At 44.1% G+C, this 20,083-nt stretch overlaps 1 protein-coding gene across 1 annotated transcript in view; it reads right to left on the minus strand.

The window, feature by feature from the left end:
- EIF3H (eukaryotic translation initiation factor 3 subunit H) overlaps positions 1-20,083 on the minus strand; it is a 132,864-nt gene that overhangs the window by 15,567 nt on the left and 97,214 nt on the right. Inside the window, exons 3-5 of the mRNA XM_034763502.1 lie at positions 5,526-5,693; positions 3,904-4,003; positions 2,107-2,256 (exon numbers count right to left, since the gene is read on the minus strand). Of these exons, the coding sequence (XP_034619393.1) occupies positions 2,107-2,256; positions 3,904-4,003; positions 5,526-5,693 (418 nt within the window). The remainder of the gene's footprint in view (positions 1-2,106; positions 2,257-3,903; positions 4,004-5,525; positions 5,694-20,083) is intronic.

The raw sequence follows: 20,083 nt of genomic DNA on the forward strand, positions 1-20,083 counted from the left end.
GCACAGCTCCTACAGGCCTTTGCTGATCATGGTCAAGAGGGAACTCACAGGCAGGTTCCAGAGGCAGTGCTTCAGCTCAGATGGCAACTGAACAACCAATACTGGGTGTGGCTCACACACGGCCATTATGGGCCAAAGAAACCTTTAAAAACTTGGAGCCAGTTTGGTACTGGGAAGTCCAGACCAGGAAGTGAGAATCCTGGCAGCTCTTTGTGATGGAATGCAATTCCATCACACTTGTCTCTACAGAAAAAGAAGGATTACATATTGAAACCATCACACAATAGTCAATACATCCCATCTTCTACACCACAAAATAATTCTTTGTTTTCTTCATCAGCCCCGTAATCTAAACCTGTGATAAAATTATAATCAGCATTTCTTATACTATTGTCCAGGGGTATTTTGCGAAAAAAAATATTTACAACAGCTAAATGCTAGAAATCGTTAACTCATTTCTAACCTACAACAAAAATTACTAAATCAAAAAATTATTTTTAAACTCTATTGTATACTCTGTTAAAAAGCTCCAGAGACTTTATTATAGGAACTTACAGATTCATTTTTAAATTTTAAACCAAATAAAATCAGAATTTTAAGATTTTTTAAACCATTATACTGGAATCGGAAGGCTATTATAATGGGAGATGAAAATGGAAACCTAAGAGAGATCAAGAGAGAAGTGAAGCAAGGTTGTACATTTATAGTGACTGATGAAATTAATACCTTCTTGTGTTTCTTTGATTAAGAGGAATGGAAAATGAATAACACTCACTATGAAGATGACAAAGCTGTTGGATGATTCAGAAGAAGGTCTGAGTAAGTCAGTGGAGATTATATATGAATACGGCAAAGAAGATGGTCTAGAGAGGAATGTGGACAAGACAAAAAACTACAGTGGTTTGCAAGGATCACAGGAAAACAGGCAAGATTTCAGTAAATGACACAGCCATGTAGTGAGTGAGACATTATTGTTACATGGGAAGCATCATTACAGAAAATAGAAAATTGGACATTGAAGTCAGCACCTGAATAGCAAAAACAACAATATTCTGGAAGATTAAACATCTGATGAGAAGGGACATAAATCTGAAGACTAAATTCCAACTCTGAAAAACAGACTTACAGGGGTGAAACATGTACATTCAAACAAATCGATAATAAAGAAACTGCAGTCCTTCGAATTATGGTGTTTTAAAAGAATTTAGAAAAAATATGGACAGATTGTGTAACCAACAAAAAAAGTATTGGAGATTATGGGAACTCAGTAAAGACTAATTAGAGATCTTCTGAAAGAAAGATTCAATTTGCAGGGCATATTAGAGGTTCAGCAGGCAATGCATGTTTACACACTGGAATGGAAAGTTGATGGCAGAAGATGACAAGGCAGAAAAAGATCATGGATCGACAATATGGTATCCTGGGTGGATGAAAAGGACTATTCACCCACAAAGAGATTAGCAGAGGATCATATGGAATGGGCTGCCATGGTTGCAAACTTTCAGTAATAGAGATGCCACAGAAGAGAGGAGACAACCTGACACCGGGCTCTCAAACTCTCAGCAAACCTAATGCTACTTTTTAGCAAAATGGATACCATCAACACCAGGCTTAGTAAAGTCAACTGTAATTGAAAACTCTTTTCAAGCACTATATTCTTGTTTAGGAGTGTTTATCGTTTTTAACTGCATATTATTGGCTCAGCAGAACAGATGTGCTTTATTTTTTAATAAAATCATTCATATATTATATTTGACAAAAACAATGAAGCCAAAGATATTGTTCTATTTTGAGATCTATTTGGCAAATTTTGTAGGTGCTGAGCATTAGCTGGATCTACAAAGTGAAGAAACACACACTAACTACAAAGTTTACTAGGTACACGTTGAGTATGTAAATTATTTATTCTCTGAATTTAAACACTGTGTTTTTAGCATGTAGTTTTTGCTTCACTCAAAGCAGGACAGGAGGGATAAAATCTTGGCTCCATTAAAGTCAATGGCAAAACTCCCATTGATTGTAACAAGGCTGGGATTTCACTATGGTGTTAAAGTGCAGTTTAGGAACATGAATAAAGATACGTCGATTATTTTAACAAGTACTTACCTGCCAGCCAGACTGAGCAATTCGTGTTTATCTGCTACTGCCGATTTCTTTTCCAGCTCCCAAAGCATAACATTGATCAGGTACGAATTCTTAATTATAATGGGCACTTCTTCAAACATGTGCTCAAATGCAACATTTGCTTTTTTCAACCTGTGAAGCAAGTTTAGAACGTTTTTAACAACCGGGAACTTTGCTCCTTGGGGTCTCTATTCTTGTTCTAGCAACAGTCAGCTGGTGATTCCCTAGAGACCTAGATTTCCAGAGCTCCATTGCCAAGCAACACTCAAGCCTCTTTGGTAAGAGAGGCATTTGCATGAAAAAAACTTTACATTTATAAAGCCTTGTACAAACTAACCAAGTGAAAAAGTCCTCAAAAGTAAAGCAGATGCTTTAATCACTAATGAGTTATTTACAAGAATAAACCTCCAGCAAAAGACTACAAGGTTGACTCTGCCCCACGAGAGTCCTTTACTGTTTTCCTTACCATCAGTTTTTCTTAACTATAAGTGACTAGTCACCACACAGCTCTGCAATAAGTTCTAAATTCACAACTACTATGTTACGATGAAACACACTAATGTTTCTATAGAAAGCTGCATTCTCCAGAAACTGAACATATAACTTTAAATCATTTACATAATTAAAAAGAGGATGATGAAATATATTTAAATTCTAGTCAGAATAACAGAATAGAATTTTCTTATTTTTATAACAACATTTTACCTTACCTTTATTACCCCTCACTTTTAATTTTTAAACAGACAAAATAGACATGGATACCTTTCATCAGATCAACAAATAAAGGTACAATAGTTTGGGGGCACGTGTAATATGTGTGGCTCCATTAAGGCTGGAAACTAAACATTCACTTCCATTTTTTAGACTAAGAAGCAAACTACTGGAAATGTTATCTTTAGACATTGAGCAGTGAAATGGTTCAGTTTTTCTGAATGAAAGCTTTGCGTGGGTTTGTTTTTTGATGCTGAGCACTGAGATGATTAGGGGAAATATGTCATGCTAGCAGCTGCTTCAATTATAAGTGGTTACTCAATGGCAGGGTCAAACAAGCAGCATTGTTGTAACCAATCAAATAACAATTCACAAAACATTTTCTTGCAACAAAAATAGTAAAACTTGTTATTTGATTAGCATGTCTCAAGAACAGCTGTATTTTTAGAGGTCTCTTTATTTTTGGCCAAGAGATCGTTTATTATTGATAATGTGATAGTGCTAATAGGCCTCATTGTGCTAGGCAGCACAGAGTGAAAGGTCTGTTTTGGAAGCACAGTAAATATTCTGGAATAAAATTACTTCTATTCCAGAAGACAGTGTCCAAGGAATAGCTATAACAAATAGTTATTCCAGAATACCTATGCTGGTCAATTTTCCCCATGTAGACAAGGCCTTAAGAGATTGTTCCCTTTCTCTATTTCTTCGTGTATTTCTGCCCTTTTGCCATCACCTCAATGTATCTCTGCCTCTGTTCCCAGTTGCAGCTGTCTTCACAACACGCATCCCATGGCTGGAGTGATGGAATGCAGTACATCCTTTCAAAACATATGTTAATGTTGCTCCCCCAAGCCAACAGTAGAAGTGCTTGGAGCAACATCTTCATCATTTCTTAGTCATTGCATTTGAGTACACATGCATCACTGAATTTACATATCTGGTATCCACAGAAATTGACATTAATTGAAATCTCTTTTTAACCCTCCACCTCCTCCCCGCCCCAACTCCCTCTCCTCCCCCGCCCCCCAAAAGAAGGCTCATGAAGAGAGATCCTTTTAAAATACTTACGCTTCTGGAGAGAAATCTTTCTCTTTGCAAACTTCCATCAGTTTGGGAGTCAGTCTGTAAGCCTTTAGCGACAGAGACCCTTGGGCAGTCTTAATGGGATCTAAGACAAAGTATGGAGGAAGGACACAATTACAAAGATGATTTAAAAAGAGTCTTCCTCTACTTGAATATTTCTTCGGACGGTTTACGTTTTAGGAAAATTATTATATTGCATATTTATATTTAAAAACCTAAAAAAATCAGCACAACAGGGACTGTGGTGCCTGACTAGAAGTGTAGTAATGAGATATAAAATAGAACTGAACTACATGTAATGCATCTATTTACTCATCTAATGCAAATGTGGGACTTAAAGTTATTTGTATTTAAGAAAAGTGAAAAGTACTAATTCCGGTTTTATTTTCCTTAGCACAAACTACCCAAACAACTCGCATATGATGGCTGCCTCACTGAAATACAAAGGTTTCCCCCTCACAAAAAGGCAGCTCTACCTACTATGTAGTAAAATAAAAATATTTACTAAACCATAATCACTTAATACCAAAGTGAGATTTAGGATTAGTGATAGGCTAATTCATATTAGGCAAACTGTCTAATTGCTTGGGACAAAAAAATAATTGATGCATAAAAAGATTAGCTTCCTCTTGACATACTGTCTTGAGCTCAGTGGAATGTTTTCTAAACAAACTGTTAAATTCCTAGGACAGGGAAGCTTAACACTTGCACCATGATAGCAGCTAAGGTATGCCAATATTAGAATAAAAACTGTTAACATTCATGTTGTCTGAAATGTAACACATTCAAACTTTTAGCAATCGGTGATAAAATGAAAACCAAAATAGACTTGAACAAGTGGAAAATTCATCAAGGTCTGATGATGCAATGTTTCCAGCCAATATAAGTATACTTTAACAACTTGTTCTTTACTGTAATCCAATTGTTAACATACTGAAACAATTTTGGGGCAGCTCATAAGATTGATCGTATTCATTAGTATTTTTTCTGACAGATACTCAGGACGTTACATTTACTTCTCAGCTGGAAACTATATGCAAGTCTGCCAGATATGGCAAACTGTGAGTGTTCAGGGAGGGGGAGGCTATAAAGCTGTTAAATTGCCTACGGTTCTGATACAGCACAGAACATCTGGTCTGGAGAGCTTGAGGAAACACCATTAAATAGGCAGAAAATAAAAAAATCTTTGTGCTAAGAAACAGTCCAGGTTTTGTATGCTTCTGTCAGAGGTATAAAAAATTTGGCAATTTGTGTTATGATTGGTCAGTCACGTACAGAGCCAGACACTCTAGCAATCGGGGGTTTTTAGACATCTGGTCTAGTTCCACCAGTCCCTTCAACGACGGAGGGGAGATGGAGGAATAAAAATGAAGCAGCTACTCCAGCATTCCAAAACGTACACATCAGGGCTCTGATAGCAAGAAAAATAAACAGAGAGAAGGAAACCCTGTCTAGACTTAGCTGCTGCTGAGGCTGCTGCAGACACAGGGTTGGTATTTACTTGAAAAGGCCTGCCAGGCTACTCTTACAGGCAAAAGACAGAATACAAAAATAGTAGTAATAATATTAAGAGGGGAAAAGAATAATAAAGGAAACCTCATACTAACCGTAAATGAGAACTACAGACTCCTCAATTGCATGTTGGTAACTGAACTGGGAGTCCAGGAGGGCACGAGTGACAAAAGAGCCATAGTAAGTAGATTGGTACCAGCCAACATGAAGATGATCAATGTTTACGTGGCGAAGGCTTCGCATCATTTCCATCTGGTATTGAACTAGATGAAATAAAAAGAATGTTAAAGCGTAAACTTCTAAAACTTATTTCTCGAGAACACCTACAATTAAACCTGAGCAAGTTACATTTTTCACAACTATAAAATCAGATTGGTTTATCTCAGTCACTACTCAGCACAGATAATATTAAAAATTGGAACTTGTCGTACAAAGTCAGAATAAAACTATTTTGGTTAATCAGAATACTTTTCTCATTTAGAGTTCACTGCTAAGCTTATCAATGAACTATTACACAAGTTTATTGCATTCACTACTCTTGTTCATTTATGTAAAAAAATTCTGATATTGCGTGTCTCATAGCAAAAATAAATTTCTGTTCAACAGGAACATTCTGTTCAAGAGTAAAATTAGTGTAACAGTTCTTTAATAGTATCAAATATAAGTCTTATAAGATAATTTTGAAAACTATGACATGAGAAAGATTTATGGGAACCAAAAGAAAAAAAAAACAGTCTATGTTAAATGTAAATATGAGATAATACTGAAACAGTTGTACATGTGTAGGAATACACACAGTAATTGTGTCCCCCATTTGGAGCCACCTACAGGCAGTTGTTTGCATTAATCTTTAATTTTTTACACTTTTTTAATATATGGTACATTACTTTAGAAAGTAGAGAAAAACAACCATTTTGTCAGGATTATTATACTAAGAAAAAACAGTTACCTTTTCGAGCGTGCCCCCACAATGGGTGGGGGAACACCCGCTAGTTCATAACAGGAACAAATGCACAAAGTGATCCAATTGGAAAGCTGCTGAGTGGAAATCAGCTGGCCCCTGGCATGCTCAGACGGGGCGACAAACAGTTGCGAGAACTTTCTGAACGGCTTAGTCCGCTCGAGGTAGAAAGCCAGAGCCAGCCGCACGTCGAGCGTGTGGAGGCAGTGTTCCTCACTGGATGTGTGAGGGTTGGGGCAGAGGACCGGTAGAAAGATGTCCTGACCCACGTGGTAGGCAGAGACCACCTTCAGGAGAAACGTGGGGTGTGGGCGGAGCTGGACCTTGTCCTTATGAAAAACCATGTACGGCGGTTCGGAGGTCAGGGCCCTGAGCTCTGAGACTCGCCTGGCCGACATGACAGCAACCAGGAAGGCCACCTTCCATGAGAGGTGAGACCAGGAGCACGTGGCTAGTGGTTCAAACGGGGGCCCCATGAGACAAACCAACACCAGGTTTAGGTCCCACTGTGGAACCGGGGGTCTAGAATACGGGAAAAGATGGTCTAGACCCTTAAGGAACTGGCCAGTCATAGTATGGGAAAACACCGTGTGTCCTTGCACCGGCGGATGGCAGGCCGATATGGCCGCCAGGTTCACCTTGACAGACGAGGGTGCCATGCCCTGGGCCCTCAGTGGAGGAGGTAATCAAGGATAAGCTGGATCAGGGCGGCCACCGGAGAGACCCCCTTGTCTGCCGCCCACCTAGAAAACCAGGACCACTTTGACAAATAAGCGCGGAGAGTGGAGGGCCGTCTACTTTCGAGGAGGACACGCTGAACTTGCTTTGAGCACATCCTTTTCTCTCTACCTAACCATTGAGCAGCCATGCCGTAAGGTGAAGAGCTGCTAGGTTGGAATGGAGGAGGTGGCCCTGGTCCTGTGAGAGCAGGTCTGGGCGGAGCGGCAACGGTCATGGCAGAGCTACCACCAGGCCCGTGAGGGTCCCGTACCAATACTGCCTGGGCCACGCCGGGGCAATCGGGACGACTCGGGCCTTGTCCGACTTTATCTTCTCCAGGACCCTGCTGATTAGAGGGAATAGGGGGAAGGCATAGCGAAGCCAGCCTGACCAGGACAGGAGAAAGGCATTGGAGATAGCGCCCCTCCCCAGGGCCCCTTAGGAGCAGAACCAGGGGCATCGCCGGTTCTGCTGAGTCGCGAATAGGTCCACCTGGGGAGTTCCCCACCTTCGGAAGAGCCGGTGGGCCACTTCCAGGTGGAAGGACCACTTGTGTTGCGAGGAGAAGTCCCTGCTCAAGCGATCTGCCCTCTCGTTGTGGGCACCCGGTAAGTGGAAGGCCTTCAGGTGGATGTCGTGGGCTAAACAGCACAGCCTGAGGGCTTCGAGGCAGAGGGCAGAGGAGCAGGCCCCACCTTGCCTGTGGATATAGAACATCGAGGCCTCGTTGTCTGTTGGAAACCTGACCACCTTCCCCTCCAGGTGCGAGCGGAAGGCCACACATGCCAGCCGCACTGCTCTCAGCTCTTTGACGTTTATGTGTATGTTCAGGTCCTGAGCCAACCACAGGCCTTGGGTCTGAAAGCTCCCCACGTGGGCCCCCCAACCCAGGTCCGATGCATCGGACACCAGCTCCAGCGACAGGGCCCTGTCCCTGAAAGGGACCCCTTGGAGCATGCTGTTCGGGGTGGACCACCATCGCAGGAAGGTAATCACAGCGTCCAGCACGGTGAGGACCTTGTCCATCCTGTCTGTGGCCTGAGAGAAATTTGAGGCCAACCAGAGCTGGAGGGGCCTCATCCTGAGTCTGGTGTGACAGACCACATACGTGCACGCCGACATATGATCCAAGAGCTGCAGGCAAAACTTGGCCATTGTCACCGGGAACCTTATGACCAAGTCGATGAAACCTTTCAGGGTCTCAAACTTGTCAGGCAGGAGGGAGGCCTTAGCTGACATTGCGTCCAGGAGTGCCCCGATAAACTCCTGACAGAGTTTATGCGCTGGACCGGGACTAATGTGGACTTGGTGTTGTTTACTAGTAGGCCCAAGGCGGTGCATGTGGACAGGAGGAGCACCACATGATCCCTCATCTGCGACCGGGAGGTGCCCTTGACGAGCCAATCGTCCAGATTGGGAAATATCTGTACCCCCCGCCGTCTGATGTAGGTCGCTATTACCGACATGCATTTTGTAAACACTCTGGGAGCAGTGGACAGCCCAAATGGGAGGACCGTAAATTGGTTATGATTTTGTCCCACCACGAAACACAGGAAGCGCCTGTGCCCCTCGAATATGTGGATGTGGAAGTACACATCCTGTAGATCCAGGGCAGTGTACCAGTCCCTGGGATCCGGGGGGTGGGGTGGGGGGGATGATGGAGGCCAAGAAGACCATGCGGAACTTGAGCTTCACCATGTGCTGGTTCAGACCCTGTAGGTCCAGTATGGGCCTGAGACCCCCTTTGGCCTTCGGTATAAAGAACAGGAGTAGTACCCCTTGCCCATGAACTCCTCGGGCACCACCTCTATCACTCCTAGTCGTAGGAGCCGCCCCACCTCCTGCTCAAGCAGCACTTTGTGCGAGGGGTCCCCCAAGGGGGATGGGGGCAAGGGGGAGGAGGTAAACTGGAGGGTGTAACCCCGGGAGATGGTGTTGAGGACCCATCGGTCCGATGTGAGCTGAGACCATTCCTGAAGGAAAGCACACAACTGGTTGGAGAAGGGAAGCTTTATTGGGGTGGCTCCCTGGTGAGGACTGGCGGGTTGCCCCCGAGCGTCCCGTCAAAAATCACCTTTTCCCCGCCTGCTTGCCCTTCGAGGGTCCAGGCTGGGGGGGGTCGTGCGGGAGTCCTTCATGCCATGCAGCCTTGTATTTCCTCTGCGAATAGAGCTTTCCCATCAAATGGGAGATCCTGCTTGGAGGATTGTGCCTTGCTAGAGAGCCCGGAGAGCAGAAGCCATGACGCCTGTCTCATGGTCACCGCAGAGGCCATGGAACGTGCGGCCGTGTCCGCAGCATCTGAGGCAGCCTGCAGGGAAGCCCGAGCTGCTGTTGCCTCTTCCTCCACCAGCACCCTGAACTCCTTATCGCGTTCCTGGAGGGAGACCTCAAATTTAGGCAGGGAGCCCCACAGATTAAATTAGTACCGACCCAAGAGGGGCTGATGGTTTTCCACTTGTAATTGTAAGCTCAAAGACTAATAAATTTTTCTTCCGAAAGAGTCCAGTCTCCGAGAGTCTTTGTTCTTTGGGGTCGGGGCTGGCTGACCCTGTTGTTCCCTGTGGTTGACCACCAGGGAGTTGGGTGCCGGGTGGGTGTATAGGTACTCTTGCCCTTTAGTGGGTACAAAGTACTTGTATTCTGCCTTTTTTGATATAGGGGCTGAGGCCAGTGTTTGCCACAGGGCATTTGAAATTTTAGCCACCCCTTCATGGAGCAGCAAGGCCACCCTACCCGGTGCCGATGGGGACAACACATTGAACAGGGAGTCCGAGGGCTCCTCCATCTCCTCTGCTTGGAGGTGAAGGCTTGCTGCCATGCTCTTTAAGAGCTCTTGGTGGGCCCTGAAGTCCTCCTGCGGGATGGAGGGAGGCGGGGCTGCAGTCGGCTCCTCAGGGCAGGGCGAAGAGGCCGGTGCAGTGCTTTGGGCGTCGGCTGGCACCTGAAGATCTACCACTTGGTCGGACTCAGGGCATGGTACTGAGGACGAGCATCCCACTGACTCTTTTGTCGGGGGTCTGGAGAGGGAGGCCGACGGTGCTTCCGAAGCTCCGGCCACTGAGTGAGCTCCCACCGGGGGCTGCGCCAGAGGCCACGGTGCCCACTGGTACCACTGGGCCAGCCATGATGCTCGGTGCCACTGCACCTGTTGTGGGGCCGGCTGCCCGGGTTGACTGGTCTGGCCTGTCGAAGGACGGCTACAAATGGAGACCAGGCTGGCGTAGGATCCGCTACTATCTCTCGACTCGGAGAACCAGCAGTGGCGGGATCTGCGACTGTCACTAGACCGCAATCTCAACATGGAGGACCAGTACTGAGGGTAATAGCTGCTCTGCGAATAGCCTCGATGGGCAGACCTGCGACGGCAAGGCAACGCCCGAGGCTGCGGTGCCTTGACGGCGACTTGGAGCAGGAGCCTGAGCAAGAACGGCGTCGACAACTGTGCCATGACCGACTGCAGTACCCTCTCTGAGACAAGAACCGACGATATGTCCGCTCTCTGAGGAGGACCGGTGCTGCGAGTCCCAGACGGACGGAACCCAGCCCGAGAGTCTGGTTGGCGTCGAGGGCGATCCACGTGGACCCTGCCCCGAGCGGACGCTGGGTGGTGATTGACATCGGGAACGTTCCCTCGACCAAGACCGGTACCGAGCCAGGGGCGACTGTGGAGATCCCAGCAGCGGCTTGCCTCTGGAGAGTGGTCCGATATTGGCGGTGCTCCAGGCACCAGCATGGACAAGATGTCCCAGGCTGCCTGGAGGGCTTCGGACGTGGATAGCATCCGGACATCCAGAGAGGCCTGTTCCGAAGGGGCTGGGCTACTCCGCTCTACGTGTGTGGGAATCAAGAACTGCCCGACATGGGCCTAGCCTCTGTCCCAGACTTCCCTCGGTGCCGTTGCGCAGAGGGAGTCTTCTTGGCCCTCTTGGTATGCCCCATGGATGGGGAGTGGTGCTGACTGGTCGATGGCACTGGGATTGCCGCGTACCGACACCGCGGTGCCCGGTACCAGCTCGGAGCAGCGTGCTGGGGTCAGGGTCAGCGCCGACTCCATCAGAATGGCTCGGAGCCTAATGTCCCTTTCTCTTGTGATCCGAGGCTTAAACAATTTGCAAATCTTGCACCTCTCGCTGATATGGGTTTCTCCCAAGCAGCACAAACAGTCTGTGTGTGGGTCGCTTCTTGGCGTAGAATGCTGACAAGAACCGCACAACTTAAATCCCAGGGCTCGCTAACGAACTACAGGTACCAAATGAACGAACAGTTCTGGGGACGAGCTGCAGCAAAGCTGGAGCAGAGCAGTTCTGATGCACCTTCACTGGCGGCAAGAAGGAACTGAGGGTGGCGGAAGCACAGAGCTCCCCTTATACCGCGCCAGGCAGGCGCCACTCCAGGGGTCGTGGGGGCACTAATCCCTATGGGTACTGCTAGGGGAAAAACTTCCAGCACCGGTGCACGTGGCGAGCATGTACACCTATTGTGGCATACACATGAGCAATCACTCGAAGAAGAATTGCGTTGTATTGTAGCCAATGAGTAAATTCTTTCCATTAAGTGTCTCATTTAAGCAGACTGCCTTTATGTAATACAATCTTATTAAGCAATGTTTAATGTGGTGCAATCTATCTTTCTAATTACAAAAAAGTGTATAATGGATTATCATTTCATCACAATTCAGATGTTTTGAACAGATAACTGAGGGCTTGTCTACATTTAAATGGCTACAGGTGCATCACTATATCCCTTCAGTGTAGACTCTACCTACGCTGACAGAAGGGGTTTCTCCCGTTGGTAGAGATAATCCACCTCCCCAAGAGACGAAAGCATTCTTCTGTCAATCTACCACTGACGGTACTGGGAGTTAGATCGGAATACATCTCTCAGGGGGTGTGGATTTTTCACACCACTGTATGCCAATGTAAGCTCCCAATGCAGACCAGCCCTGAGCCACAGTAGCAATTTAAAATCAACAGTTTTAGATTTCAGTGAAATAATCAAATGAACTGATACTAATAGTCAATCAATAGGCACATTCTTAAAAATTATGTTTGCGGGCTGTAGAAGTTGCAAAATTCAGTTCACTCCAGTTTCATTTTTTTTAAACCAACAAGCTCTTATGCACATGCAGAAATATAACAGCCATAGCATAAGGTAGCTACATAATTAGCAAGAGTAGAGGATAACTTTCAAAATGTACCGCTAAGTCTTCAGACATAAATCTGTGTCTGAAGGGAGGGAGGGAAATAAACTCATCCATGTTGGCTAAAGATATTAGTACACATTTCTCAGGAGTGAACAAATATTCTTCCAACTTGCCAGACAGCAAGCAAACTGTAAATTCCAAAGCCTGCTTATAGATGCCCTGTGGCCAAAAGATCATCTGCCACACCTTCCCACTCTTTATAATTACCGTATATACTTGTTCATAAGCCAAATTTTTTAGTAAAAAAAGGGAAGCATCAGAGAAGGGGGTCGGCTTATGAATGGGTATAGAGAGGGAGAGGTGAGACACGGCCCCTCCCCCCCAACAGAGGGGGCAAGGAGAGGCAGTACAGCCAGCAGAGCCAGAAGGGAAGAGGTGGGGCCAGAGTCTCTCCGCTTCTGGCCCTTCACAAGCATGAGTAAATATGTCCCATACTCTTCAGTGCAAACCTGGAAGGTAATTGGTGATTATGTGGAGAGAACAATGCTTCCAGGAGAAGTTTTCAAACTCTGCCTTTTTAGAAACAACAGTCAGCAATGTGTACTTTGAAAAGAGGGATGTAAATAATGGCTTTTAGCAGAAGGTAGGTGTGACAGATATAGCAATTTCCTGCAATAAACTTGTGAGACCTTATTGAATGAAGTTTAGGTATCTTTGGGGTCCACTGTATTGAATACAAAGTATATTAATTATTGTGTGCCAGTATTGTGTGTAATCTCTCTAGGGGAGTGATGTGATGTAAGCTCGGGAGTTCAAAAGACTTTAATGAAAATGTGCCAAACAAGAATGGAATTTTGGGACAATAAAAGTGTGTAATGGTTTTCCTGGGGAGTACCCAAGAAGAGATCATGCAAATTTCCCATCTCCCGTTATGCAAAAACCCAGTATTTTTAAGCTATGCCCTGAGGAATAGGTCATTGCTGATTACCTGGTCCCAAAGACTGAAGATCAAAGGCCTGAGCTATATAGAGAAACAGCTGAAACTGCCTAATCAGGGTTCTGGTTCTGAGACAGTTATGAATTTGTAAACACAGGGAAAATCCAGTTCTGGGTTTTGAAAGACTAACACCTATCACAGAACCCAAATTAGGAGTTGGGGGTGACCTCTGGTAGGCTTTTTAACATGCATGCAGCTTCTTTTATTGTGTTTAATATGTTTTCTCTAACGTTTTCACCATAAGAATAAATGTGCTTTCTCAGAAAGAGTTGTGTGGTAATTTATAACTGCGGGGAATACACTGGTCATAGCCTCGGGTGAGAAAGCAAAGTGCCGATGCGGGCCTTTTCGTCTATCACAAAGCAGACAGGGATCAGTGCAGCTTTAGAGAACCCACAATCAGAAGGGAGTGAGATGTGAGTCTTCACCCAAGAGTGGTGACGGTTAGGAGCTGGGAGCCTGTAGTGGGTGCCCTTGGTGGATCAGGGAGGGGGAAAACAGATGCAGTTATCCTAAAACTGTGACAGTAGGAAAAGTAAAAGCATCCACTGACAGCTGTCTACATCTGCAAATCACCACTTCCCGATTTCACTATTTTTAGCAGATAAATAATAATGGAGGAAACATGTATGCTGCATAGAAAAGTCTCAAAGGATTGATAAAGTATCTGTCTCTGAAAAATAACTACAAAAGTAAAAATCAATTAGGGGGAAAGGTCCCTATCAGAAAGAAAAAGTAACTTTTTACCAAGCACAGAGAAAAGCATGTTTGAACATTTAGCAACAAAAATGTCAGGTTGCACAACTACATAATAAATAACCCCCAAATTGATTGTGCTGGTATAATCAGCACTATTTCTTCACATTGTTTCCATCATTCTGTAAAGCATCACTTCCTTAACTAAGTTAACCATGGACCAGCTAGCCCTCAGATCTGTTAAGAATCTGGGCAAGTCACTCAGCTGCACTGGTCAGGTGTTCATACTTTAGAACCAAATTATTTGGGTGTATGGGGGGGGGGGGGGAGGATGTTCCACTTCTTCCCAAACCAGACTGCAAATATGCCTTTTACTTATAATCATATTATTAGTTTTAGAGTGAAAAGAGTTAACTGACTTCTGAAATATGACTTTCTGGGGTACAGACACAGACAACTGGATTAAGTTACCCGTTTCACTGAAACATAACGTACATATTGTTAAAGAAATTTAAATCAGTTAAGAAGCTTTGTCAGCATGAAGTACACAAAAACTGACTGTTCGGCATTATTGTGTTTGTGCTGTACTGAAGTACTACATGCTGGATTAAGAGTGTATGATCACGGTCTCCTGGGACCCTCACAAAAATTTGATGTATATCTCATGAGGCGCTCTCAGTGAGCAAGATTTCAAACAACAGAAAGTCTGCTCTTGCTGAGTGATCAGGAACTAAAGACATTATTTATCTTCTCTCCATCCTTTCACACACCCATCTTTTTCTAAAGTTTGTAAAAAGAAATTTCTGTAAGGAAGCAAGAAAAGGTACTACTGGTTACTTTTTGACTGAGGCACAGCAACCAATGAAGAACACTTATTAGAACACAAAAAGAGAAAGTACAAGACCATACTCGCAAGGAGGTCCTTGAGACTGACTGGTGGTTCTGACTGAGCTACAGGGTGATAACTAATTCCTTGATTCCAAGTTAAAGAAAGCTCTAACTACTGGAAAAAAGTATTACAGATAAATGTTTTTGCAGGATTAAACTAGAATTTAATAATTTGGTTATTTTTTAAATACTGTTTAAAAAAACCACTCTCCATCACCGGGCCACCTTTCACCCAAGAATCACTTTACAACATTTATCACAATATAACATCCATTAGGTCAGTATGACCTCCACTTTACAGATTGGGAAACAGAGGTTAAATAACTTGTCCAAGCTCATATAGTGAATCAACGGTAAATCTGAGAAGAGAATCCTGATCTCCTGATTCTCAGTCTCATGCTGTAGCAGTTAAAACCATATTCCCTCCTATGTATCACAAAATACCTTCAAGTCATTTATGACTAAACTTAAAAATAGGGTATGAATGGGTCAAGTCAATTGGTCTGGTAGCCTTCCCCCCCCATTTTAAGAGAGTCCAAATGGCTATTTTAAAATACAAAGATCTTTATCCTGACCTATCTACAGTGCTCCATAGGGGTTGGCATAGTCTTGTTAAATTCACATTTTTCTTGGAAAAGCAGCATATTATACCACGCTCATCACCGTAATATCTGAGCACCTAGAAAACAAGATGAACAATTCATCTGATGGCAACTACAATTACAGGCCTCAATTTTGAGAAGTGACTAGCAAGTTTGAATGTGCCTGTTTGAGTGTTCATTCTGACAGGTTTTACAAACCTGAGCACTTCTCCACACAAAAAATCAGACTCTTAAAGTGTCTCAAATTGGGCACACAGAATCTTTGGACATTTTTGAAAATGTAGGTCTACTTTTATTTACATTCATGTTCATTCAAATCACCAGTGAAAGGGTATGATAAACACCACTCTACACATGGAGAAAATTCAAATTAAAGACTTATTTTGCACTAAAACCCACTAATACCTTTATAACCTTTATTCCAATTTTTACAATTATTCCACCCTTACAAAGGCAAATAATTGTTCAATTTAAATTAACTCTTGCCTTTAAAAAAATAATTTTATTACCTATCTTGAAAGAGAGAGAGAGAGATTGCTAAGGAATGGTTTACACTACAGAATTAGGTTGACGCAAGGCAGTTTATGTTGACCTAACTATATAAGTGTCTACACTAAAATTTCGCTCCTGCCCATGTAACTGCCCCGGGATGTCGACTTAACTCCACCTCCATGAGAGGCAGAGCATCAATGTTGATGTAGTTAGGTCAACGCAGTGTCAGTATAGACACCGCATTGCTTACATTGACTGTTACTGGCTTTCAGAAGCATTCCCACAATTCCCCACACAGACAGTACAGTTGATACTACCACTTCTGGTGAGGACAAACATTGCTGATACAAACAGCAAAGTGTGGACACGCAAAAGTGATTTAATTACTCTGGCAGCTGTATGCCAACATAACTTAGGTCAACCATTTTCTTCTGTACACATGCCCTAAATTGCATCATATCCCAATAAATAATTGAGGTATGTATTATATCCTTATCTAAATCTGCTTGCCAGTGTTCAGGGTACGCTACGTGATGTGTGGTGTTTCAAAGTTTGAGACAAGACTACCTTATGGACTTTTCATTCAGTGATAAAGTTCGCTCTGGCAAATGCCCATCCAAAGCCAAATTTATCTAGTAGCACGGAGATGGACTGAAAAGGGAAGTTAGTTACCCTTTGTTCTTCGAGATATGTGATCCCTATCTGTGTTTCATTGTGGATACACATGGACTCCATTCAACTAAGACCAGTGAATTCTTGCAAGTAGTGTCCATGCCTGCACCCTCGCTCTCCTTGTACTCTACACAGAGGGGATAAGGGGTGGTTAGACCAACTGCCTCTCCAGTTCCTTCTCTTCCTGCAAATCAGAAAGATCCAAAGCACAAGAAAAGAAGGGTGGGTAGTGGAATACAGATAAGGACCACGCATCTCAAAGAACTCCAGTTACAAAAGGTAACTAACTTCCCTTTCTTCATCGAGTGCTGGTCCCTATATGTATTCCAGTGTGAGTGACTGACAAGCAGTACTCAGAAAGAAGGAAGGTGTGAGGATAGAAGTGGAATGGCGGCTTGTGGAACTGCTGTCCTCAAAGGAGACATCATCAATGAAGCCACTTACAGAATCTCTGGGAAGAAACAGTTTGTCCTCTAACTCGTTCAGCTATGGCAACAAACAGTCCAGGTGACTTTCTGATCTGTTTTGTTCTCTGCAGTTAAAATGCCAATGCTTGCATTGAGGGAATAAAGTCTGTTCTCTTTGCTGAAAGCATCATGCCTCAGGAAGAATACAGGTAAGTGGATAGTCTGATTTATGTGAAATTCCGAAACTATCTTAGAATCTCGGTGCAGTTATAGAGAGACTGTCTTTATGGAATATTATCTATTGTGGGTCTGCCATTAGGGCTCCAGGTTCACCTACTCATCTAGATTAAATGATGGCAATGAAGAAAGTGACTTTTATTGACAGGTGAAACAATGAACATATAGCTAGGGGTGAGAAGAGTGGCTAAGTGAATGCCCAAAGTACTAAGTTATGGTCCGAAGGACAGACTTGCTTCATTACCAGTGGAAAGGTTCTTAGTAAACTTCTTAAGAACCTAGACCATGGCTAGATGAGTAGAGAGAGTAGCTGTCCATTGGTGCGTGACACACAATGACTGCCACCAGGTGAAGCCAAGCAAACTACAGGAAAGGCCCACTGTCTTAAGGTAAGGAGATAATCCAAGATAGCAGGAATACCCACTGTTTCTGAAGTACTTTGACTTGGCTAGATAACATTTTTTGGTGGAGTTCTTCCTGCTATTATTGAGAACGGCTTGCACAATTTTGGACCAGGAATATTCTAGGTCTGACGCCCATCCAAATACCAAACTGTGAAGTGAAGAGCATCTGGGTTGGGATGCCTGACCCTGCCAGTCTCTTAAGTAAAGAGATCTGGGAAGGGTTGAATGCTGATAGTTGAACATGTTGACATTTTTAGGAGATCTGGGAACCAGAACTATCATGATGAAGATGACCTGTGCTCAGTCCTGTTGAATTTTCTGAAGACGCATGGGTAGCAAGGACAGGAGGAAAAGCATAGTTCAAGTGTTCCGTCCAAGACAGTAGGAGAGCATCACTTCTGGAGTACTGACCTTGAGCTCCCATGGAGCATCAGATGTTGTACTTCCTGTTCACCTTGGAGGTGAACACGCCCAGGTGGGGGTCCCTCAAAGTGAAGGTGCTATTCATCACTAAATTGTATAATTCCAACTCAGGATCCACCACGAAGTGCCTGCTGAGGTTGTCCATCAATTAATTCTGGACTCCTGGAAGGTACACTGCCAACAGAGTGATTTGGTTTCTGACACACCAGTTCCATAAACTGTCTGCTTCTACATACAGTGGAATAGATCTTGCCCTTCCCAGCTTCTTTATGAAGAATATGGTTGTTATTTTGTCTGACATTACTGGGGAGAGAGAGGGAATATTACTCTGTATTACAACACAGACCCTGGTGTTGTGCCTATAGGTCCCCTGGACACCAACAGGGCCAGTATGACGGGTCAAAAGTGGGTTGCAGTGGTCCCCAGGGCATGGGGTACAACCAAGTCCTCAGGGGGATGTCCCAGCTTGGGTGAACAAGGCTGGGACCAGTAAATTCTCAATCTCCTGTCCGGATTAATCTTTCTCGGGGAGGTGTTCCTCCATTACATCTGATTACCCAATGCCAAAAAGATCAGATCCAATTCAGTTAGCCATATTGTTGGTGCTGTTGACTGAATGTCACAACTAGAACATGGGATGGGGAATGGACTTCTCTCAGAGCCTGCAACTCCTGCTGGGGTTAAAATCTCCCTGCCGAGAATTTGTCCTGACAACAGGGGAGATTGTGGATGTAGGAAAACAAAAATGTTCTCCACTTCCCCCGTGGGAGTGTGGGGTCCTGTCTGCCCAACCTATCAGAGTCGATGAGGAGAGGTCCCTGGTCAGCAGATCTATACAGGATCACAGCAGTACCACTGGTGAATAAGGCTCCTATCTACTGCTCTTCACCTGTACCGGCATGTGACCCTGGCAGACCAGGTGCCAGTTCAAGCAAAAGCCCCTAGGCCTCAACTGAACATGGACAAATGCACAGAAGAAAATCAGTCTGGCTCACCTGTATGTTAATATAGTTAAACAGGTATTAGATTTATAAAAATGTGTTTAGACTTATGAAATGCTTGTAAGTTGCTGCATTATTAATCTAATTTATAACATCTATACCCCAATGTTATGTTATATTGAATGCTTGCACCGAAAAACTTTGTAACCATGTAACTCAAACAGGAAAGAAGCATTAACTAATGTCAAATGCTGGCTTTCTACAGAAAGTGTTAGGTCCTGCCCACCAAGGCAGCCCACTGAAATCTAATGAGCCATTGTGAAACAAAGACTTTGTTAACTGCATTCGTCCCCACACCTAATGAAGAGGAGATGTACATGAACTCATCCCATCAGCTTGAACTCTGGGAGAAGGCGTTAAAATCCCTAACAAGAAGATTCTGTCTCTCTATGTTGTTTGGACTTTGGAGAGGGCAAGTTTTCTAAGCATAACCAAGGAATTCCCAATTGCTCAGCCTGGGTTAACCCTAAAGAACATACAGAGCTTGCTTATTACAGAAGCTTCTACCATCTTTTGGAACCTAAGACTAACTCATTAGTGTGTGTGTGTTTACCTACTTTAACCTTGTAAACGACTCATTTCTTTTTCTTAGTTAATCTTTAGTTAGTTTATTAGAGGATTGACAACAAGCATTGACTTGGGTGAAAGATCTAAGGTGCAACTGACCTGGGTTAAGTGATTTGTCCTTTGGGACTGGGAGTAACTGGAATGTTGTTGTGATTTTTGGTGTAAGGGACCATCTATCACAAAGGTAAGCTTGCCTGGGTGGTAAAATAGATTAGAGTACACAAGGGGGCTATCTGTGTCCATGGTAAGGCTGCTATAGCGCCTGAGGAGTTTACAGTTGATGAAATCTAAGTATACAACTCACAACCAATTTGGAGTTTTCACCCTGTTTCTTAACAGTCTGTCCTGAGGTTGGTACTCTCACTCTTGAGTAGGGTTACCATATTTCCACAAACAAAAAAGAGGACACTGGGGGGGGGGGGGGGGCCCCCCCCCCGCCC

Source organism: Trachemys scripta, chromosome 2 (genome assembly GCF_013100865.1).
Source record: "Trachemys scripta elegans isolate TJP31775 chromosome 2, CAS_Tse_1.0, whole genome shotgun sequence".
Classification (NCBI taxonomy): Eukaryota; Metazoa; Chordata; order Testudines; family Emydidae; genus Trachemys; species Trachemys scripta.